We start from the raw sequence: 18,100 nt of genomic DNA, 5'->3' as shown, positions 1-18,100 counted from the left end.
GATGACTCCCTGGGGCCTCGGCTTTTCCTCCCTCCCTTCTCTCCGGCTCCTCCTGACCCCACAGCATTCCCAGCAGTTTCTGGCAGGCAGGTGAGGAGGCCTGGGTCAGGGAGGCTGTGGCAGCTGCCTGTGCAGCTGGCCCTGTGGAGTGCAAGCCTCAACCCTCTCTAGAGCTCGGGGTCTGAAAGGCGGTGCTAGGTATCAGGTCCTTCCGCCCATGTTATCTAGTTTCCTCCACAACCTGGGAGAGTATTGGGGCCCTTGTCATTCTCATCACTCAGGGGAAGAGACCTGTCCAGGTCACCAGCTGGTCAGGGCCCAGGCTTGGGTAACAGGTGAATATTTGACCTTCCACCCTTGGATGTGAAACAAGTTACATTCCTTTATTTTTCTAAAAAGTCTTTTAAAAATATGGGCTAGCCAGGTGTGTAGTGGCTCATGCCTGTAATCCCAGCACTTTGGGAGGGCGAGGCAGGCAGGTCACCTGAGGTCAGGAGTTCGAGACCAGCCTGGCCAACATGGTGAAACCCCGTCTTTACTAAAAATACAAAAATTAGCCGGGCATGGTGGCAGGCTCCTATAATCCCAGCTACTCAGGAGGCTGAGGCAGGAGAATCATTTGAACCTGGGAGGCAGAGGTTGCAGTCAGCCAAGATTACACCATTGCACTCCAGCCTGGGCAACGAGAGTGAAACTCCATCTCAAATATAAATAAATAAATAAAACAAATAAACGCAGTGGCTCACACCTGTAATTCTAGTGCTTCGGGAGGCTGAGAAAGATCACTTGAGGCCAGGAGTTCAAGACCAACCTGGGTAACAAAGTGAGACCCTCTCTGTCCAAAAAGAAAAAAAAATTAGCTGGTGTGGTGGCACGTGCCTCTGGTCCCAGCTATTCCAGAGGCTTAAAGCAGGAGGATTGCTTGAGCCCAGGAGGTCGAGGCTGCAGTGAGCCGTGATCGTGCCACTGCACTCCAGCCTGGGTGACAGAGTGAGACCATGTCTCAATATAAATAAATAAAAATGCGACTTTGTCCTACCCTCTAGGGATGGCATGAAATACAGTATTTTTGGAGCCCTCCCCTCCCTAGAGTTGTCTAAAAGCTGTGGGTGCCCTAAGAGAGACCTTTGAGTCGAGCTTCTGCTTTGACATCTTTACTTGGCAGGCTGGTGGTGTGAGGCTCTGGATGTGAGCATCCTTTAGATGCCCATCTGAGTTTATGCCTCCAGTGTCGGGGCTGAGGGTGGGTCTCCATCCTGAGACCTCGCTGCCCCGCCCTCCCCTCCCCTCCCCTCCAGCCAATCCAATTCTGTCAAGTCAAAAGCCTGGGAAAGCTTTTCTGGGGCAGAGGAAGCTGAGGCTCCAGAACGTAGAATCCTTCTTTTCTCTCTCTTCCTCCCTTCCTTCTTTCCCCTTCTTTTCTTTCCATGGTATTTATTGAGGGCTAGCGTAGCGCAGACGCCATCCTGAGTGTGGGGTGGGGCGGTGATTAAGGTGTGCACGGTGTCTGCCTCCATGGAGTATACATTCCACGGAGGGGGCGGGAGGGTGGGGCAAATAGACGAAAAAACAAGCACACAGACAAATCAGCAACAACAAAAACCCAAAACCTCAACCTGGAATAATAATCGTGAAGAAAACGGGCCAGAGACCAGGTGTAGAATCACTAAGGGTGTGCGCCGCAGTGAGTGGTCAAGGAAGCCCTCTCTGGGAGGCAACATTCTTTTGGGAAAGTTTTACGGTGGAGAAACAACTCAGTTAATTTCACCTTTTTTTTTTTTTTTTTTTTTTTTTTTTTAAGACAGAGTCTTGCTCTGTTGCCCAGGCTGGAGTGCAGTGGCACGATCTCGGCTCACTGCAACCTCCACCTCCTGGGTTCAAGCTATTTTCCTGCCTCAGCCTCGAGTAGCTGGGATTACAGGTGCGTGCCACCATGACTGGCTACTTTTTTGTATTTTTAGTAGAGATGGGGTTTCACCATGTTAGCCAGGTTGGTCTCGAACTCCTGACCTCAAGCGATCCACCCACCTCGGCCTCCCAAAGTGCTGGGATCCACCCACCGTGCCCGGCCTAATTTCCCCATTTGGTGGTTCAGTTACGTTGCACCATTAATAAAGTCTCCTGCCTCCTGCCACCTTGCAGGGTGGGGCGGGGTGGGGCTGAGATGGTTTCCGTCCAGGTTCTCCAAGAAAGGCAAGAGCTTCGCCTTCCCAGAGTCATGCTGAGTGTACTTCTTATTACTGACATGAGGCCACGTGAAGGTCACTACTGGCCTTGCCTGGGTACAGCCTTGGAACATCTTTCCCCCTGTGTCCCTTGCCATATAAGTTGAGATGGACGGCGTTCATGGCACAGATGCTTTCAGCCCAACTCACCAGAACCTTGAAACTGATCCAGTGTATTCAAAAGGAGGACGTGATTGGCACACTTAAGTCCTTTAGTTATCAGCTGTGATCCATCATTTGTGACCCACCATTTGTGACTCACATAGCCCCTGATTCTGCCTTGTGGGTACAGTGAGCGAGGGGTTGGGGGCGAGGGTGGAGGAAATGGACAGAAGCAAAGAGATTGGAGCCTTGGGTAAAAGGAAGATGGCCAGCGCGGTTTTTTTTAATTTTTATTTATTTATTTTTTGAGACGGAGTCTCGCTCTGTCGCCCAGGCTGGAGTGCAGTGGCTCGATCTCGGCTCACTGCAAGCTCCGCCTCCTGGGTTCATGCCATTCTCCTGCTTCAGCCTCCAGAGTAGCTGGGACTACAGGTGCCCATCACCACGCCCGGCTAATATTTTGTATTTTTAGTAGAGACGGGGTTTCACCATTTTAACCAGGATGGTCGCGATCTCCTGACCTTGTGATCTGCCCGCCTCGGCCTCCCAAAGTGCTGGGATTACAGGCATGAGCCACCGTGCCCGGCCGGCCAGCACGGTTTCTGAAGCTGCTTTGGGACCTGGAGGGTTCAGAGAGTGGGAACTGAATTTTTTTCCCCTAAGAGTAGAGAGGGAGTTGCTTACACCAAAGAGCTTTGATTACAACAGGAGTGATGGAGGCTAGACAGCTGGAAGGATTTTCCTTATGGAAAGGGGGCGGGAAAGCCCCAGAAAGCAGGCCTGGTGGAAAGCTTGCACAGTGCAGACCTGCGGTTGCTCAGCAGGAGGTTGGGAGCTCAGCTCCCGGCTGGGCGAAGCTCTGGGACTCTGTGTCAACACCGAAGGAAGATGAGCTTTGTTTACCTTTTAGGCTAAAAGGACTTAATGTCGGGGTGGGAAGGATCATTAACACATCAGTGACTCAGAGTCCAGAAGGAAACTGTTGTCCTTCCTTCTGTCACGAGGGAAACTGTTATCCGCTAAGCCAAGCCGGAAAGGCTTTGATTACACCCACCAAGAGGGGCATTTTCCCCTGGACCCAACCCAGAGATCTCTTCAGGGACTGATAGAGGAGAAAGAGATGAATTCAGACAACAGGGAAATAAATAAGAATTTATTAGGAGTCGGTTAAAACGGTCCCCAACCTATACATTTTCTAGTTAGCCAGGCGTGTGAGCTGGCAACCAACCCCTGGCAGTTTCCGCAGTCCACGGGGTGGTCCCCAGGAGGTTGAATGAAAGAAGTCAGTGTCCCCGCCTCATCTGGTCCCGGCCTGCACACTGTGCCTGGTACCCCCATCCCTGCACATGTATGGCACTGACTACGTAAGTTCTAGCCCAGAGGCACCCAGCAGTGCCTCAGTCTTTTTTTTTTTTTTTTTGCTTTTTGTTTTGAGACGGAGTCTTGCTCTGTTGCCCATGCTGGAGTGCAGTTGCATGATCTCAGCTGACTGCAACCTCCGCCTCCCGGGTTCAAGTGATTCTCCTGCCTCAGTCTCCAGAGTAGCTGGGATTACAGGCGCCCACCACCACGCCCAGCTAATTTTTGTATTTTTGCTAGAGACGGGGTTTCACCATATTGGCCAGACTGGTCTCGAACTCCTGACCTCAAGTGATCCACCCGCCTCAGCCTCCCAAAGTGCTGGGATTACAGCCATGTAAATGCACAAATCTTCATTATACATTTTGGACAGATGGATCCTTCTTCCATCCTGATATAGAACATGTCTGTCTGTCCAGAAAAATCTCTCACATCCAGAGGCAGCCATTGTTCTAATGTTTTTGTATCTTAGATTGTTTTAAAACTTCTTATCAGCTGGGTGCGGTGGCTCACGCCTGTAATCCCAGCACTTTGTGAGAGGCCAAGGCGGGCGGATCATGAGGGCAGGAGTTCAAGACCAGCCTGAACAACATGGTGAAACCCCATCTCTACTCAAAATACAAAAATTAGCTGGGCGTGGTGGTGGGCGTCTGTAATCCCAGCTACTCCGGAGGGCGAGGCAGGAGAATTGCTTGAACCCTGGAGGCGGAGGTTTTGGTGACCTGAGATCACACCACTGCCACTCTAGCCTGGGTGACAGAGTGAGGCTCCGTCTCAAAAACAAAAATAATAATAAAATAAAATTTCTTATCAGTCGGGTGTGGTGGCTCACGCCTGTAATTCCAGCACTTTCGGAGGCTGAGGCGGGTGAATTCCGAGGTCTGGAATTTGAGAGCAGCTGGACCAACATGGTGAAACCGAGTCTCTACTAAAAATACAAAAAATTAGTCGGACGTGGTATCGGGAGCCTGTAATCCCAGCTACTCGGGAGGCTGAGACTGGAGAATCGCTTGAACCTGGGAGGCGGAGGTTGTAGTGAGCCGAGATTGCGCCACTGCACTCCAGCCTGGGCAACAGTGCGAGACTCCGTCTCAAAAAAAAAAAAAAAGTTCTCATCAATGGAATCCTGTTGTAAGCACTTTAAGCATTTTTTGGTATCTGGCTTCTTTCACTTCGATCTTGTTTTTGAGGTGCTTCCTTGTTGTTGCATATGTCCATGTTTTGTTCCTCTTTATTGTTCGGTTGTATTCCACCGCGGGGATGCACCACAGTTTGTTGGTGGACACTTGGGCTGCTTTCAGACTTTGGCTATTTGTTTTGTTTTGTTTTTGAGATGGAATCTCACTCTGTCACCCAGGCTGGAGTGCAGCAGCGTGATCTTGGCTCACTGCAACCTCCGCCTCCCAGGTTCAAGTGATTCTCCTGCCTCAGCCTCCCGAGTAGCTGGGATTACAGGCATGAGCCACCGCGCCCGGCGTACTTTGGCTATTTTGAATAAAACGGTGATGAACATTTTCATACAAGTCTTTGCTTAGAGCATGCATGAATCCTTGCAGTAGCTAATAGGTTGGCACTATTGTTATTCCCATTTTACAGATGAAGACACTGAGGCACAGAGGGGGTGAATTCCTAGTCCAAGGCCGCATACATAGTAAAAGCTGGGGGTAGGATTCTAACCCAGGTTTGTCTGACTGCAGCATATGTGTTTTTATTCCCTCACTGTAGTGTCTTTGCACCACAGCTGTTTGGGGCCCGTTAAGCGTAGGGACAAGTGGGCGTCTCCCCTCGATGGCCTGTCAATTCCTAACTGCATTTTAGCTCACAATAGTAGTTGGTATTGATAATAATGGATTTGAGCCACCACAAAAAGGTTCCATCAAACCTGTCTTTATTTTTATCTATTTATTTATTTATTTTTATTTTATTTTTTTTGAGACGGAGTCTCGCTCTGTCGCCCAGGCTGGAGTGCAGTGGCGCAATCTCGGCTCACTGCAAGCTCCGCCTTCCGGGTTCACGCCATTCTCCTGCCTCAGCCTCTCCGAGTAGCTGGGACTACAGGCGCCCGCCACCACGCCCGGCTAATTTTTTGTATTTTTTTTTTTTTTAGTAGAGACGTGGTTTCACCGTGGTCTCGATCTCCTGACCTCGTGATCCGCCCGCCTCGGCCTCCCAAAGTGCTGGGATTACAAGCGTGAGCCACCGCGCCCGGCCTATCTATTTATTTTTGAGATGGAGTCTTGCTCTGTCACCCAGGCTGGAGTGCAGTGGCGTGATCTCGGCTCACAGCAACTTCCGCCTCCCTGGTTCAAGCCATTCTCCTGCCTCAGCCTCCTGAGTAGCTGGAATTACAGGCGCCCACCACTTTGCCTGGCTAATTTTTGTATTTTGAGTAGAGACGGGGTTTCACCATGTTGGCCAGACTGGTCTTGAACTCCTGACCTCGTGATCCACCCGCCTCAGCCTCCCAAAGTGCTGGGATTACAGGTGTGAGCCACCATGCCCGGCGTCAAACCTGTCTTTAAAGGACAACAGCATGTTGAGGTGTTTGAGAGAAATCTCTAGCTAGGGTCATTACAGTCACTAACAGCGAGCTAGCAAGCAAGGAAACAAACAAAAAGTTTTGCTACCCAAAGCCCTAGTCACCTGGAAATCTCACATAGTTGTAATTCGTCATCTCCCAGAGAAGCCAGGCACAGAAGGCGTTACTGGATATATAAAATAGTATATAAATAATACATGTATAAGAAACCACTCTGTTCTCTGTAGAGCCAAACAGAATAGGGTTTTGGAGAGTCTGCTGGTTCTCGCTTTGAAAGATGTTGCTAAGCAATGTTGCTAATATTATGGAAAGACAGCTTCCCTCCCGGCTTTTCCGCTCAGCCCCAGAAACCCTAGAGTTGGAAGTGGCTTCAGGAGTAGCAGCCGCTGGGGAGGTTTGGTAATCAGCGAGGCGGGGGCCGGGGGACCTTGGGTTGGAGAGGGACTGTGCTGTAAGCCACCCAGCCCTCAGCCTCATCAGCTCCTGATTCTCTGGACTGACTCCTGGGCAGCCTCTATGCAAAATAACACCTCTTCCTGTTCATCAGAAATTTCACACACAGAAGGATCCTTTTGAATTTTTTCACTGTGGGAAAAATTATTATAGTCATGCAGCTTAGCAAAAATTCAAAAATCCATAAATGAAGTTCAGAAAAGGAAGTATTTTAAATAACTTCAGTAACCCAAGCGATATATGAAGAACTTCTTTCTTCCTCCCTCCACCCACTCTCCGTAATCCCTGAACAGGAAGTCGGCAGGGTTCTGATTGACATCACGTACTGCAGGCTCCACCTTCATGGCTCTGGGTATCAGAGCGCAGGGTGCCCGCCACTGAGTGGGATCTGTGGGTTTCCTCGGCGTGGATTCCTTTCCTTGGAGCTTGGAAATGCCACACAAGTCACGGAGATCCGTTTCCAAAACCTGAGCCAGTTTAGATCCTCTGCTTAATATGATGTCTGTGGCCCCAGGAAAGGGGCTGAGCTGAGGTTTCCCAGGCTTGTCTTTGAGGCCTCCCAGTCCTGGGCCTGCGTTTATCACGGAAGGACCCTATTGTGGTGGGATGGACCTCTGGGGGGCTGGTCATGGGCTCTGGGAGGGGATTTTAGAAGCTGGGAGGAGAGTCAGTATGTTGGCAGAGAGTTTTCCTGCATCTCTCTCTTTTCCTTCTTTTTTTAAAAAAATTATTTATTTATGAGATGGAGTCTTGCTCTGTTGCCCAGGCTGGAGTGCAGTGGCACGATCTCAGCTCACTACAAACTCCGCCTCTGAGCTCAAGCAATTCTCCTGCCTCAGCCTCCCGAGTAACTGGTATTCCAAGCGCCCGCCACCACGCCTGGATGATTTTTGTATTTTTAGTAGAGACGGGGTTTCACCATGTTGGCCAGGCTGGTCTCGAACTCCTGGCTTCAAGTGATTCGCCTGCCACGGCCTCCCAAAGTGTTGGGATTACAGGCGTGAGCCACCGCACCCGGCCCAGCTCTCACTTTTCAAAAATAGAAACTGCTTCCCGACCTCAGATGACTTCAATCTTTCCCTTCCCCGCACGCCTTCCTGCCTCCCGCTTCCCCCTCTTCTGTCTTCCTCCTAAGGGGGCATCCCAGAGACGCAACTGTGCTGTGGCCCAGCAGGGGGCGCTGATGTACCTGCCAAGAGTGGAGGTTTCTTAGCAGCACAGGTGTGAGCGTTCAGCTGTGTGCGAGGGGGCTTCCGAGTGATATTCCAGAGCAGGTGTGTGTATGTGTATACCCTCAAAGGCAGAAGAGAGCGGGGGTGCTGGACCGTCCTGTCCAAGGCTCTGTTTATAACCCTTGCGTTGTTCCAGAGGTTGTGTGGTCCATGGAATAGCTGGGACCCTGCCCGTGGAGGGGAGGGGCAAGGCGTTTGAAGACACCTGGTTTTCATCAAAGGCCCCACCCTCCTTGCTCCATTGCCTCCCTTGCCCCCACCCACCCCCAATCCCAGCCCACAACGGTGGCAGTCATTCTGCCCAGCAGTGGGGCGCTGGGAGTTGGAGGCTGGGCGGGGCGAGGAGGTGGTGTCTGCTGCAGGCTGGCTGACTAGGGGCACGGGGATTGGGGCTGATTCCTGCTTTCTCATGGATATGTCTCCTGGAGCCGGTTCCCAGGCACAGAAGGCCCTTTTCTTCAGGGCCAGGCATGCGTGTCTGTCTGCCTCAACCCACTGGCCCCTCAGGAAGGGCTGTGCAGCTGTCTGCGCTCTGTTCATGATTAACTTCGCTGTCTCCCGCCCCAGGCCTGATTCCCACCCAGGCCCCCTCAGCCTTTGGAGTTCCCCTGGACTGGAAGAGAGACCTGGGCTGGCAGCTGCTTGGCACTTTGTTCTCTGGGACTGTGAGCTTTGGAGGCTGGAACAGGCCATGGAGGTCCTGCGAGCTGGGACGCCGTGGGGCATAAATTGGGTGAGGTGGGACCTGGAGGAAAACCCCTTCTCTGCCGTCAGAGACTTCCGCCGTCCTCATTTCCTGTGGACTCCATGTATCCAGCTTTCTCAGCCCACCCCACAGTGCCTCATGAATGTGGCCTTGGAAAACAGTAATGTGAAAATTCTTCCCTGTCCGTTCTCTTTCGAACTGTGGTTTCTTCAAGGACAGTGCCTTGGTTTGGCGCAGGTGTGTCACTAACACCTAACACCGCCTGCTTTTTTTTTTTTTTTTTTGAGACGGAGTCTCGCTCTGTCACCCAGGCTGGAGTGCAGTGGCGCAATCTTGGCTCACTGCAAGCTCCGCCTCCCAGGTTCACGCCATTCTCCTGCCTCAGCCTCCCGAGTAGCTGGGACTACAGGTGCCCGCCACCACGCCCGGCTAATTTTTTGTATTTTTAGTAGAGACGGGGTTTCACCGTGTTAGCCCAGGAGGGTCTCGATCTCCTGACCTCGTGATCCGCCTGCCTCGGCCTCCCAAAGTGTTGGGATTACAGACGTGAGCCACCGCGCCGGGCCCGCCTGCTTTTTTAAGGAAGGTACTTCAAGCTTAGAGCCTTTGTCAGGCAACAGTATTGAGGCAGAACTTAATAAATTTATGTTTGTTTTCATGGTAGGAAGGGCAAGTGATAATGGATTTTCATTTAGGGTTGCAATAACGTTTTCTTTTAAAATTAAGTAAAGGCAGCCGGGCGCGGTGGCTCACGCCTGTAATCCCAGCACTTTGGGAGGCCGAGATGGGTGGATCACGAGGTCAGGAGATCGAGACCATCTTGGCTAACACGGTGAAACCCCGTCTCTGCTAAAAATACAAAAAAAACTAGCCGGGCGTGGTGGCGGGTGCCTATAGTCCCAGCTACTCAGGAGGCTGAGGCAGGAGAATGGCATGAACCTGGGAGGCGGAGGTTGCAGTGAGCAGAGATCTCGCCACTGCACTCCAGCCTGAGGGAGGGAGCAAGACTCCGCCTCAAAAAAAAAAAAAAAAAATTAAGTAAAGGCTAGGCGCAGTGGCTCACACCTGTAATCCCAGAACTTGGGAGGCTGAGGCGGGCGGATCACCTGAGGTCAGGTTCGAGATCAGCCTGGCCAACATGGTGAAGCCCCATCTCTACTAAAAATACGAAATTAGCCTGGCATGGTGGCGCATGCCGGTAATCCCAGCTACTCAGGAGGCTGAGGCAGGAGAATCGCTTGAACCCAGGAGGTGGAGGTTGCAGTGAGCCGAGACCGCGCCATTGCACTCCAGCCTGGGCAACGAGCAAAACGATGTCTCAAAAAAAAAAAAAAAAAAAAAGTAAAAAGTAAGTTGATGTAATTAAAGCAAAATTATAAACAGCAGAGCAGCATGACATTAAGACAAAGAATTATGAAGGAGGTGGCGTGTGGCCCAATTGTGGGAAGCTTTGGCTGGGCTAACTGCACACACTGGCTGGAAATGGTCTTGTTTTGTGGTTTGGTGTGTGTTAACCCTGTTTGTTTCAGGCAGGGATGGTCTTCCATTTTTCTTTCTTGCCCTAGTCTCTTGCATAAAGCTGGACATACTGTACATGTTTAATAAATGCTGGTGGAATGGGTAAGCCTAGCACTGATGGTTGTTCCAGTCTCTGCTATTGATAGGTTTTCTTGTGCTTTGGGGTTCCCTCTGTAGGGCTTGGGTGTGACGGGCTGTGGGGGCTGGAGTGGGAGTTAAGGGGGAATTGCTGTCTATGCACCAAAGGTGGTGAGCTTGTAGCAGGGGCAGAAGGATGGGACCTCTCACTGCCAGGAAAATTCTACCTCTTAGAGACTCAGGAGTCAGGGTCTGAGAGGTTATGGTTTTTTGGGGGACAGCCTTGTGTTTGCAGCCACACTGGGGTTGTAGAAGGACTTAGAGGGCTGGGAGCCCCAGAATAAGAGAATGAATAATGGAACCTGCTTGGTCGATTTTGTGCCTTCATCATCCCAATTCCCTGTTGTTGTTTGGAGAGATGGGGTCTCGCTGTGTTGCCCAGGCTGGTCTAGAACTCCTGGTCTCAACTCAATTGATCCACCTGCCTCGGCCTTCCAAAGTGCTGGGATTATAGGTGTGAGCCACCCTGTTACCCACTGTGCACTTGACCTGAACTAGCTCCCACACTCTCACCTGCTGAGAAGGAGGGTCAGGCTGGGAAGGAGGGTCAGGCCTTTTGTTGAGGTGCAGCCTTCTGTGTGTGGATAAAATACACCCAACGCTAGGAGAGACCTAAGCCAGCGCCCTCATCACCTTCCCTGCCATCTAGCTGAAGCGGTCCATTAGCTAACCTGTGGGTCCTCGGGTGCTGTGTGCTACAGCGCGGCGCGGAAGAGGGGAAGAGAAGCTCTGGCTGCATGCTGCTGGGAGGTCTTCCCTTTTCTCTACCAAGGACACTCATTTTATTCTTTTTCCAGACCAATTCTTAAGTCACTACTGGCATAGTACTTGCAGCCTGCCTAACTGCCAATCCCAGGAGTGGGGCCCGGGTCATTCAAATCTCTAGCTATAAAAAGATGTCCATGGCTATCTATATCTCTGATCCCCCACAACCCCGGCAGAGAGGGGGTGGGGGTGGGGGGGACAAGGCCAATGGTAACGGCTGCTTCATAAATAAACCAGGTGCATTTAAGACCCACCCTGGGGCTCCCTCCCCTCCACCCCAACTCCAGTGCCAGCAGGAAGCTGTGGGCATTCGAGAGGCAGGGCTGAAGCCTCAGGCCCTCGAATTCGTTTGCAGTGTCTCTCCCCTCTCCACCCAGCATGGTCCCCTCCCTGCCTGGATTTTCTGTGTTTGCTTGAACACCAGACTATTAAAAACAAACAAAAACAAACAAAAAAAACCAAGGCAGATTGCCTCAGGGGGAACCTCTTTGGCCCCAAAGATGGACTAATTGGCTTGTTCTAATTCCTTCCAGCCCCCTGCCCGCTTCCTTTTCCCTAGAGGGCAAAGCTGTGAGTGATGCTTCGGAGGGGTGGGGCGGGAGGGGGCTGGGAGGCTGGACAGCACCTGGAAGTGGATGAGGGGGATCGTGAGCGAGGCCCCGCGCGGATGGTAGGGACCAGGCCACAGCCCTTTCCCCAGGAGCCGGCGCGACCTTCCGACCTTCCGACCTTCCGCCCTTCGTTTCCGAAGGAGATGAGGCTCGCGCGCGGCTGGCAGGGGCGGGAGGGACCACGCGGCGAGTGCGCAGCGGCCAGGCCCGGGTGGGCGCGGGGAGGGCGGAGTGGGGGGCGCCCGGCCCGCCAGGAGGAAGCGGGGTCGCGGTGAAGTTGTTTATTGACCCCATGTGGAGTCAAACTCCCAGGGCCGGGAGAGCCAGTGTTCGCGGGGAGCCGACCCCAGCCCACCCTGCATCCCCGCTCCGCGATCCTTGCGCCGACTCTGGGGGAGGCGGGGGCAGGATTCCGCCTCATTCCTCCCATCCACACGCTCCCACCCGGGGACCCGGGCCCGGGAGCTGCGAGCCGGGGCGGGCGCCGGGCTCAGGTGCCCCCTGTAAGCGCTGAGCAGCCGGGAGGGGACGGGGACCGCGCGCGGGCAGTTTCGTTTGGACGGAGGAGGATGCGCGTTTCCTCTTGGTGCCTGTTTTCTCTCCCTCTGTTTTAAAGGCAGTGACAGCATCGGGGAAGTATCCGGGGCCGGGCCGGGGAGGGCGGCAGCCGCCTCTGCCTGGGGAGGGAGCTCGGGGCCGCCGGCGGGAGTGCGGGCGGGGACCAGAAGGAGCGGGCGAGGGGAGGCAGGGCCGGGGCCGGGGAGGGCGCCTGGGAGCCGGTCAGGGGGGTCCCGGGAGCGCTGTCCGCCTCCTCCTGCGCTTCGCCGGCTCCCTCTGCCCTGCGTCCTCCACCATCCGGTCGGCCGAGGCCGGGACGCGGGAGGCGGGGCCGGGGCGGGTCCCGGCGCGGGCGGCGCGTCTGAGCGGGAGCCGGGAGCCGCCGGCCCGGGCCGCGCCCCGAGCGAGCCTCGGAAATGCCCGCGCCGGGGGAGCGGACGGCGGCTGCCCCGCGGGCCCCGAGGAGACGCTGAAGGTCGCCGGGAGGGAGGGGAGAGCGCGCGGTCACCTGACCCCCGGGGCGCACCTAGGCGGGGCGGGGCCCATGCGAGGCGGAGGCCGGGGGCCGGGGCGCGGGCTCAGGGGCCGGGTGCGGAGCGCGCGGAGCCGGGGCTGCGGGGACGCGGGCGGGCGAGGTCGGGCACCGCGGGCGGCCTCGCCATGTCCCAGCCCGCGGGGAGGAGGCATTGCCGAAAGGCGGGGATCCGCGCCGCCGTGGTGCTCATCGGACTCCTGCACAAATCCCGGAGGCAGAATAAAGAGAAAAGGTAAACCCCTGCAGCGCCGGCCCCTTCCCTCTGCTCTCCTGCTACATTCCAGTTTTCTTTGGGGTGGACTTTTCCGATGGGTGTTTGGTTCCGTGTTGGTTGGGAAAAAGCCTCCTCTCCAGGTACCGTCGCGCGAAGCGAGTTCGGAGCTTCGCCCCGGACCCTGGCTGGTGCGAGGAGCCTGGGCAGGACCTTGGCGGAATCGGAGGGCCGCTGGGAGAGCGCATCGGGGTGGATCCTTGACGGAGGGACCCCAAGTCCGTCGCCCCCAGACCCTGCCTTTGCAGACCGCGACCCCTTTCCCCAAGCCTGCAGCCGCGGATGCCATTGATCCAGCCCGGGCGGCTCCATGCGCTGGTGTTGCCATTTGCTTCTCTGCAACTTGGTTGAGCCTGCGAGGTGCCTGCCTGGCCGAGATCCGCTTGCTCTGCGCTCGGTGCCAGCAGGCGAGGAGCAAGTTTGGAGGTTGCTCGCTCCCCACCCACTCCCTCGCTCCACCGCCATGGGGTGACTTTGCCTCTTCGCCTTTCTGGCGTTTGTTCTTTCGTTTGCTCCTGGATGTTGAAAATAGTTTTCTTTAGCTATTTCAGAGACATTTTGGACGACCTGTGTAGTGGGAGGTGTGGGGTTTGGGGTAGGCAAAGGAGGTTCTGGGGAAGCTTTCTGGGCTGCAACCCCAGCTGCAGGTCTGACATCCACCAGACCCCAAGGAGCTACCAGGCAGGTCGTTGGCACAAAGCCTCCCTGTTCTGCTAGGGTGCATGGCAGAGCCTCCAGCAATGGGGGGAGGGGAGTGTGGAAGCTGACTGCTCACAGAGATGTTGCTGGGATCAGGATTTGGAGTAGCTTCCAGTGACCCTGCTGGATCCTAGTTTCCAGAGGAGTTTTGGAATGGTTAATACCGCACCCTGTAAGACACGGGCAGTGGAGCCAGAGACACCTGGGGGTGACCGGCAGCCCCTGGATATGCCCACAGGCTGAACGTATCTGGGGTGGTGGTAGGCAGGGAATAGGGGGGACTTTGAGAAGCTGGCATGGATTGCCCTTGTGGTGGGTTGTCCCCCGTTCCTCTCGTCCCCCCTTCCTATAATGTAGTGTAACAAGATGTTGCCTGCTGCACAGAATGAATTTCCCGTGAAAATGACATAAGGTGGTTCAGCATGAAATAACATTGAGTCACCTAGTGAGGAAGTTCTTCCCTTTTCAGTTCTCTGCGAATCTTTGTGATTTCTTTGAGGGGAAGTCTCAGGTGGGTGCTAGTCTGCCTTTAACACCTTTTAAACACTTGCTAATCTTCCGTTTGTAACTAAGAGAGAGCAGACCTCTGGCTCAGGTCCTCTGAGTGGGGAACAGTTGCCTGGCTGGAACTTAGGTTGTTTTTGTTTTTGTTTCATTTATTTTTAGGATTCTCTCCCGGTTAATGGCCAGTGGTACTGATTTTTTTCCATTTGTGGTATTGATATAAAACATCACTTCCAACATATGAAGTCACAAGAATTAATCTATTTTATTTATTTATTTATTTATTTATTTATTTTTGAGGAGGAGTATCACTCTGTTAGCCCAAGCTGGAGTACAGTGGCGCCATCTCGGCTCACTACAACCTCCACCTCTTGGGCTCAAACAATTCTCGGGCCTCAGCCTCTAGAGTAGCTGGGACTACAGGCACCTGCCACCACGCCCAGCTGATTTCTTGTATTTTAGTAGAGACGGGGGTTTCACCATGTTGCCCAGGGTGGTCTCAAACTCCTGAGCTCAGGCGATCCACCTGCCTCGGCCTCTCAAAGTGCTGGGATTACAGGCATGAGCCACCGTGCCCTGCTGAAATGAACCTATTTAATATAAATAATAGTAATAATAATACAAGTGTTATCAAATATAGTGGAAATCCTGCCAGTGGTCTAGGAATGGCTGATGCCAGCAACATGTGTGTCTAGCAGAAGAAGCCGCCATGGGAACCCTGGAGTGCAATGTTCCAGGGCCTGAGTCCATCTTCCCCTGGACTTGGATTCCCTTCTGTTTTCTGCCCTTCAGCATTTTGTCTGTAGAGTGGTGGCGAACAGGTCAACTCTCTAAAGCCAGAAGGGTGTGTGGGATGGCTGGTCTGAGACAGCCTGGGCCTGCTTTGAGGGCTGGAATGGAAAATGGGCTTGATAGAAAGGCAGATGCATGGGACCAATTCCTGATTCTGAGTATAGAATGGGTGGTGGTCGGGGGTGGAGAGGAGAAGCCCCCTGCACAGAGAGCGAGAAGTTCTCTTCCTGCCTCATCTGTTGACTGTGGTGTGATGGTAGGTTTCATCCCTGGGAGCCTCAGTTTCTGCCTCCCCACAAAGGGCTGTGAGGCTCAAGTCAGATCATGTGAGTGGATATAGGACAGAAAGGTACGAAGTGCTGCATAAAGGTAAAGGGGGTTTGATCGGAACTGTTTCCCCTCTTCTCTCCCTGAGCCTGTGCTCCTGGTGACCAAGGTCAGATGTCTGGTGGTGACAGCCCCACCAGTAGCAGTCAAGACCAGCCATGCATGGGCCAGGGGGCAGCCAGGTGGGTATGAGCCTGGGCAGAACTAGTCTGTGGGTGGTGGGGGCGGGTACAGTGAGGCCCAGGGAAGGACCCGGATAGGGACAGGGAGGGATTGGCTGTGGCCCGGGTGCCCCAGGCCCGTGGAGTCCTTTCTTTCTTCCTGAGTGCACTGTGCTCTTGCCTGCAATGCAGGCAGACATTGGTGGCCTTCCCGGCCCCTGGCTTCATCCCATTCTTCTGTCGCTTCAACCATCCTGATGGCTTTGGCCATGGACTTAACCTAGGCAAGGAGAAAGAGTGATTGATTTCATCATGGCGCGAAGTGACCCCTGCTTCCCTCTCTGTATCTGGAGTTTCTTTGTCTTTAAGCATCTGAAATCAGTGCAGCGAACACTATTGACCCTTGCTCTGCAGGCGCTGGTGGCCACGGGAGGCCTGGAACAGGCTGCAGCTGTCAGCCTCTCTTAACCTTTCCCCATACTCCATGCTGGGCGTTAAATTTGATGAGTTCTTCCTTCCATCCCCTCATCACAAGGTGGGGTCAGGTTCAGGCCCCTTCTTCTCCTCCCAGAAGGCTTGATCCATCCATCGATCTTCCCAGCACCTGTAATTGACAAGCTTGTGCAAATAACACTGTTGGCTCTTAGCCTTAAGGGTTGAAATGGTTGTGTGTGGCTTTCAGGGACCGCGCAGTGGTCTTTGTCATTCTCCTGCTCTCTCCAGGCCACTTGGAAATATTGCGTATTAGGGGACAGGGAGGTGTGCCAGCCAGGGTGGTCATGAGACAGATGTCCCATATAGTCCCAGAACTAGGAGACTCCCAGGTAGTCTCGGTAGTTCCCAAGAACTGTGCTCCAAGCTCCAACTTCAATTTTTTTCGAGAAATGGATATGGTGCTCATCATCTTGGACTTGACCGGCTCTACGGGAGCTGTGGGGCAGCCTGGAGGTTATGCCTCTGTCTGCCCATCTTTCAGGGTTTCTGGCACATGGGATCCTGTAAAAGCAGCGGCGTGTCTGAGAGGGGACTGGGTTTGAGCATGGTTCCCAGGAGACACCTGGATGAAGCCTTCCTCAGAGACTGCGGTGTGGAAACCGCTTTGATTTTCACAGCCTGCTTCTTATGGATGTGGGTGGTGGGGCGCTTGGCTCCCTGAGGGGGAAAACAGGCACCTTTGCTGGGAAGGACGGAGGCAGAAGAACACAATCAATATATGTACGTTCTTGGCCGGGCACAGTGGCTCTCGCCTGTAATCCCAGCACTTTGGGAGGCTGAGGCGGGTGGATCACCTGAGGTCAGGAGTTCAAAACCACCCTGGACAACATGGCAAAAACCCGTCTCTACTAAAAATGCAAAAAGCAGCTGGGCATGGTGGCACGCGCCTATAATCCCAGCTATTCAGGAGGCTGAGGCAGGAGAACTGCTTGAACCCGGGAGACTGAGGTTGCAGTGAGCTGAGATCGTGCCACTGCACTCTAGCCTGGGCAACAGAGTGAGACTCTGTCTGAAAAATAAAAAGTACGTTCTGAAAGATGTGGATAAAGTCAGTGTGGCCTTGGGTGTGACTTTCTGAACTGGAGAGAGGTCATTTAGCATAAATGAAAACAAGTCCACTTCTTATGGTGGGTGGTTATTTTGAGACATCTCTCATCATGGAGTTTATGAAGAGGAAGATACGGATTCTCTCATCATTCAGCAAATTCTGGCAGGCTGTCGGGGGAGAGCCTCGAATCTAATGAATGTGATCCCTTTGTTGTGGAGTATCATACCTGGTGGGTTATTCCTGGGTAGAAAAAGCCTATCACAATTCTTTTTAAAAAAAAATTTTGTTGGCCGGGCGCGGTGGCTCACGCCTGTAATCCCAGCACTTTGGGAGGCCGAGGCAGGCGGATCAGGAGGTCAGGAGATCGAGACCATCCTGGCTAACACAGTGAAACCCCGTCTCTACTAAAAATACAAAAAATTAGCCGGGCGAGGTGATGGGCACCTGTAGTCCCAGCTACTCGGGAGGCTGAGGCAGGAGAATGGCGTGAACCCCGGGGGGCAGAGTCTGCAGTGAGCCGAGATCGCGCCACTGCACTCCAGCCTGGGTGACAGCGAGACTCTATCTCAAAAAAAAAAAAAAAAAAATTTTGTTGTGAAAATTCTCAAGCATACACAAAAGTAGAGAGAATAGGGTGACATAATACCTAGTTTCAGCCATTATCAACTTACGCCCCAGTCTTGTTTCGTTTATTTACCAAAGCACTCCTCCACAAGATTATTTTGAAGTAAATCTCAGACATTAGATCATTTCATTCTTAAATATTTCAATTTGTATCTTAAAGATAAGAATTATTGGCCAGGCACGGTGGCTCATGCCTGTAATCTCAGCACTTTGGGAGGCCGAGGTGGGAGGATCACCACTGGAGCCCCGGAGTTCGAGACCAGCCCGGGCAATATAGTGAGACTCATCTCTACAAAAAAATAAAAAAGCATAGCTGAGCATGGTGGCATGTGCCTTTGGTCCCAGCTACTTGGGAGGCTGAGGCATGAGAGTTCCTTGAATCCAGAGGCAGAGGTTGCAGAGAGCCGAGACAGAGCCACTGCACTCCAGCCTGGGCAA

At 53.4% G+C, this 18,100-nt stretch overlaps 1 protein-coding gene across 5 annotated transcripts in view; it reads left to right on the top strand.

Moving 5' to 3' along the window:
* RAP1GAP2 (RAP1 GTPase activating protein 2) overlaps window positions 1–18,100 on the top strand; it is a 267,223-nt gene that overhangs the window by 71,308 nt on the left and 177,815 nt on the right. Inside the window, exon 1 of one of the 5 annotated variants that reach the window (XM_030799610.1) lies at window positions 12,594–12,973. The exons of the other annotated variants lie outside the window; for them this stretch is intronic. Coding sequence (XP_030655470.1) covers window positions 12,867–12,973 — 107 coding nt within the window. The 5' untranslated portion in view covers window positions 12,594–12,866. Of the gene's footprint in view, window positions 1–12,593; window positions 12,974–18,100 lie in introns of those variants that run through there. 5 annotated transcript variants of the gene reach the window in all.

The sequence above is a fragment of the Nomascus leucogenys genome, chromosome 19 (genome assembly GCF_006542625.1).
Source record: "Nomascus leucogenys isolate Asia chromosome 19, Asia_NLE_v1, whole genome shotgun sequence".
Classification (NCBI taxonomy): Eukaryota; Metazoa; Chordata; class Mammalia; order Primates; family Hylobatidae; genus Nomascus; species Nomascus leucogenys.
Note: the sequence above shows the minus strand (reverse complement) of the source record. Positions and strands in the feature narration are given on the sequence as shown.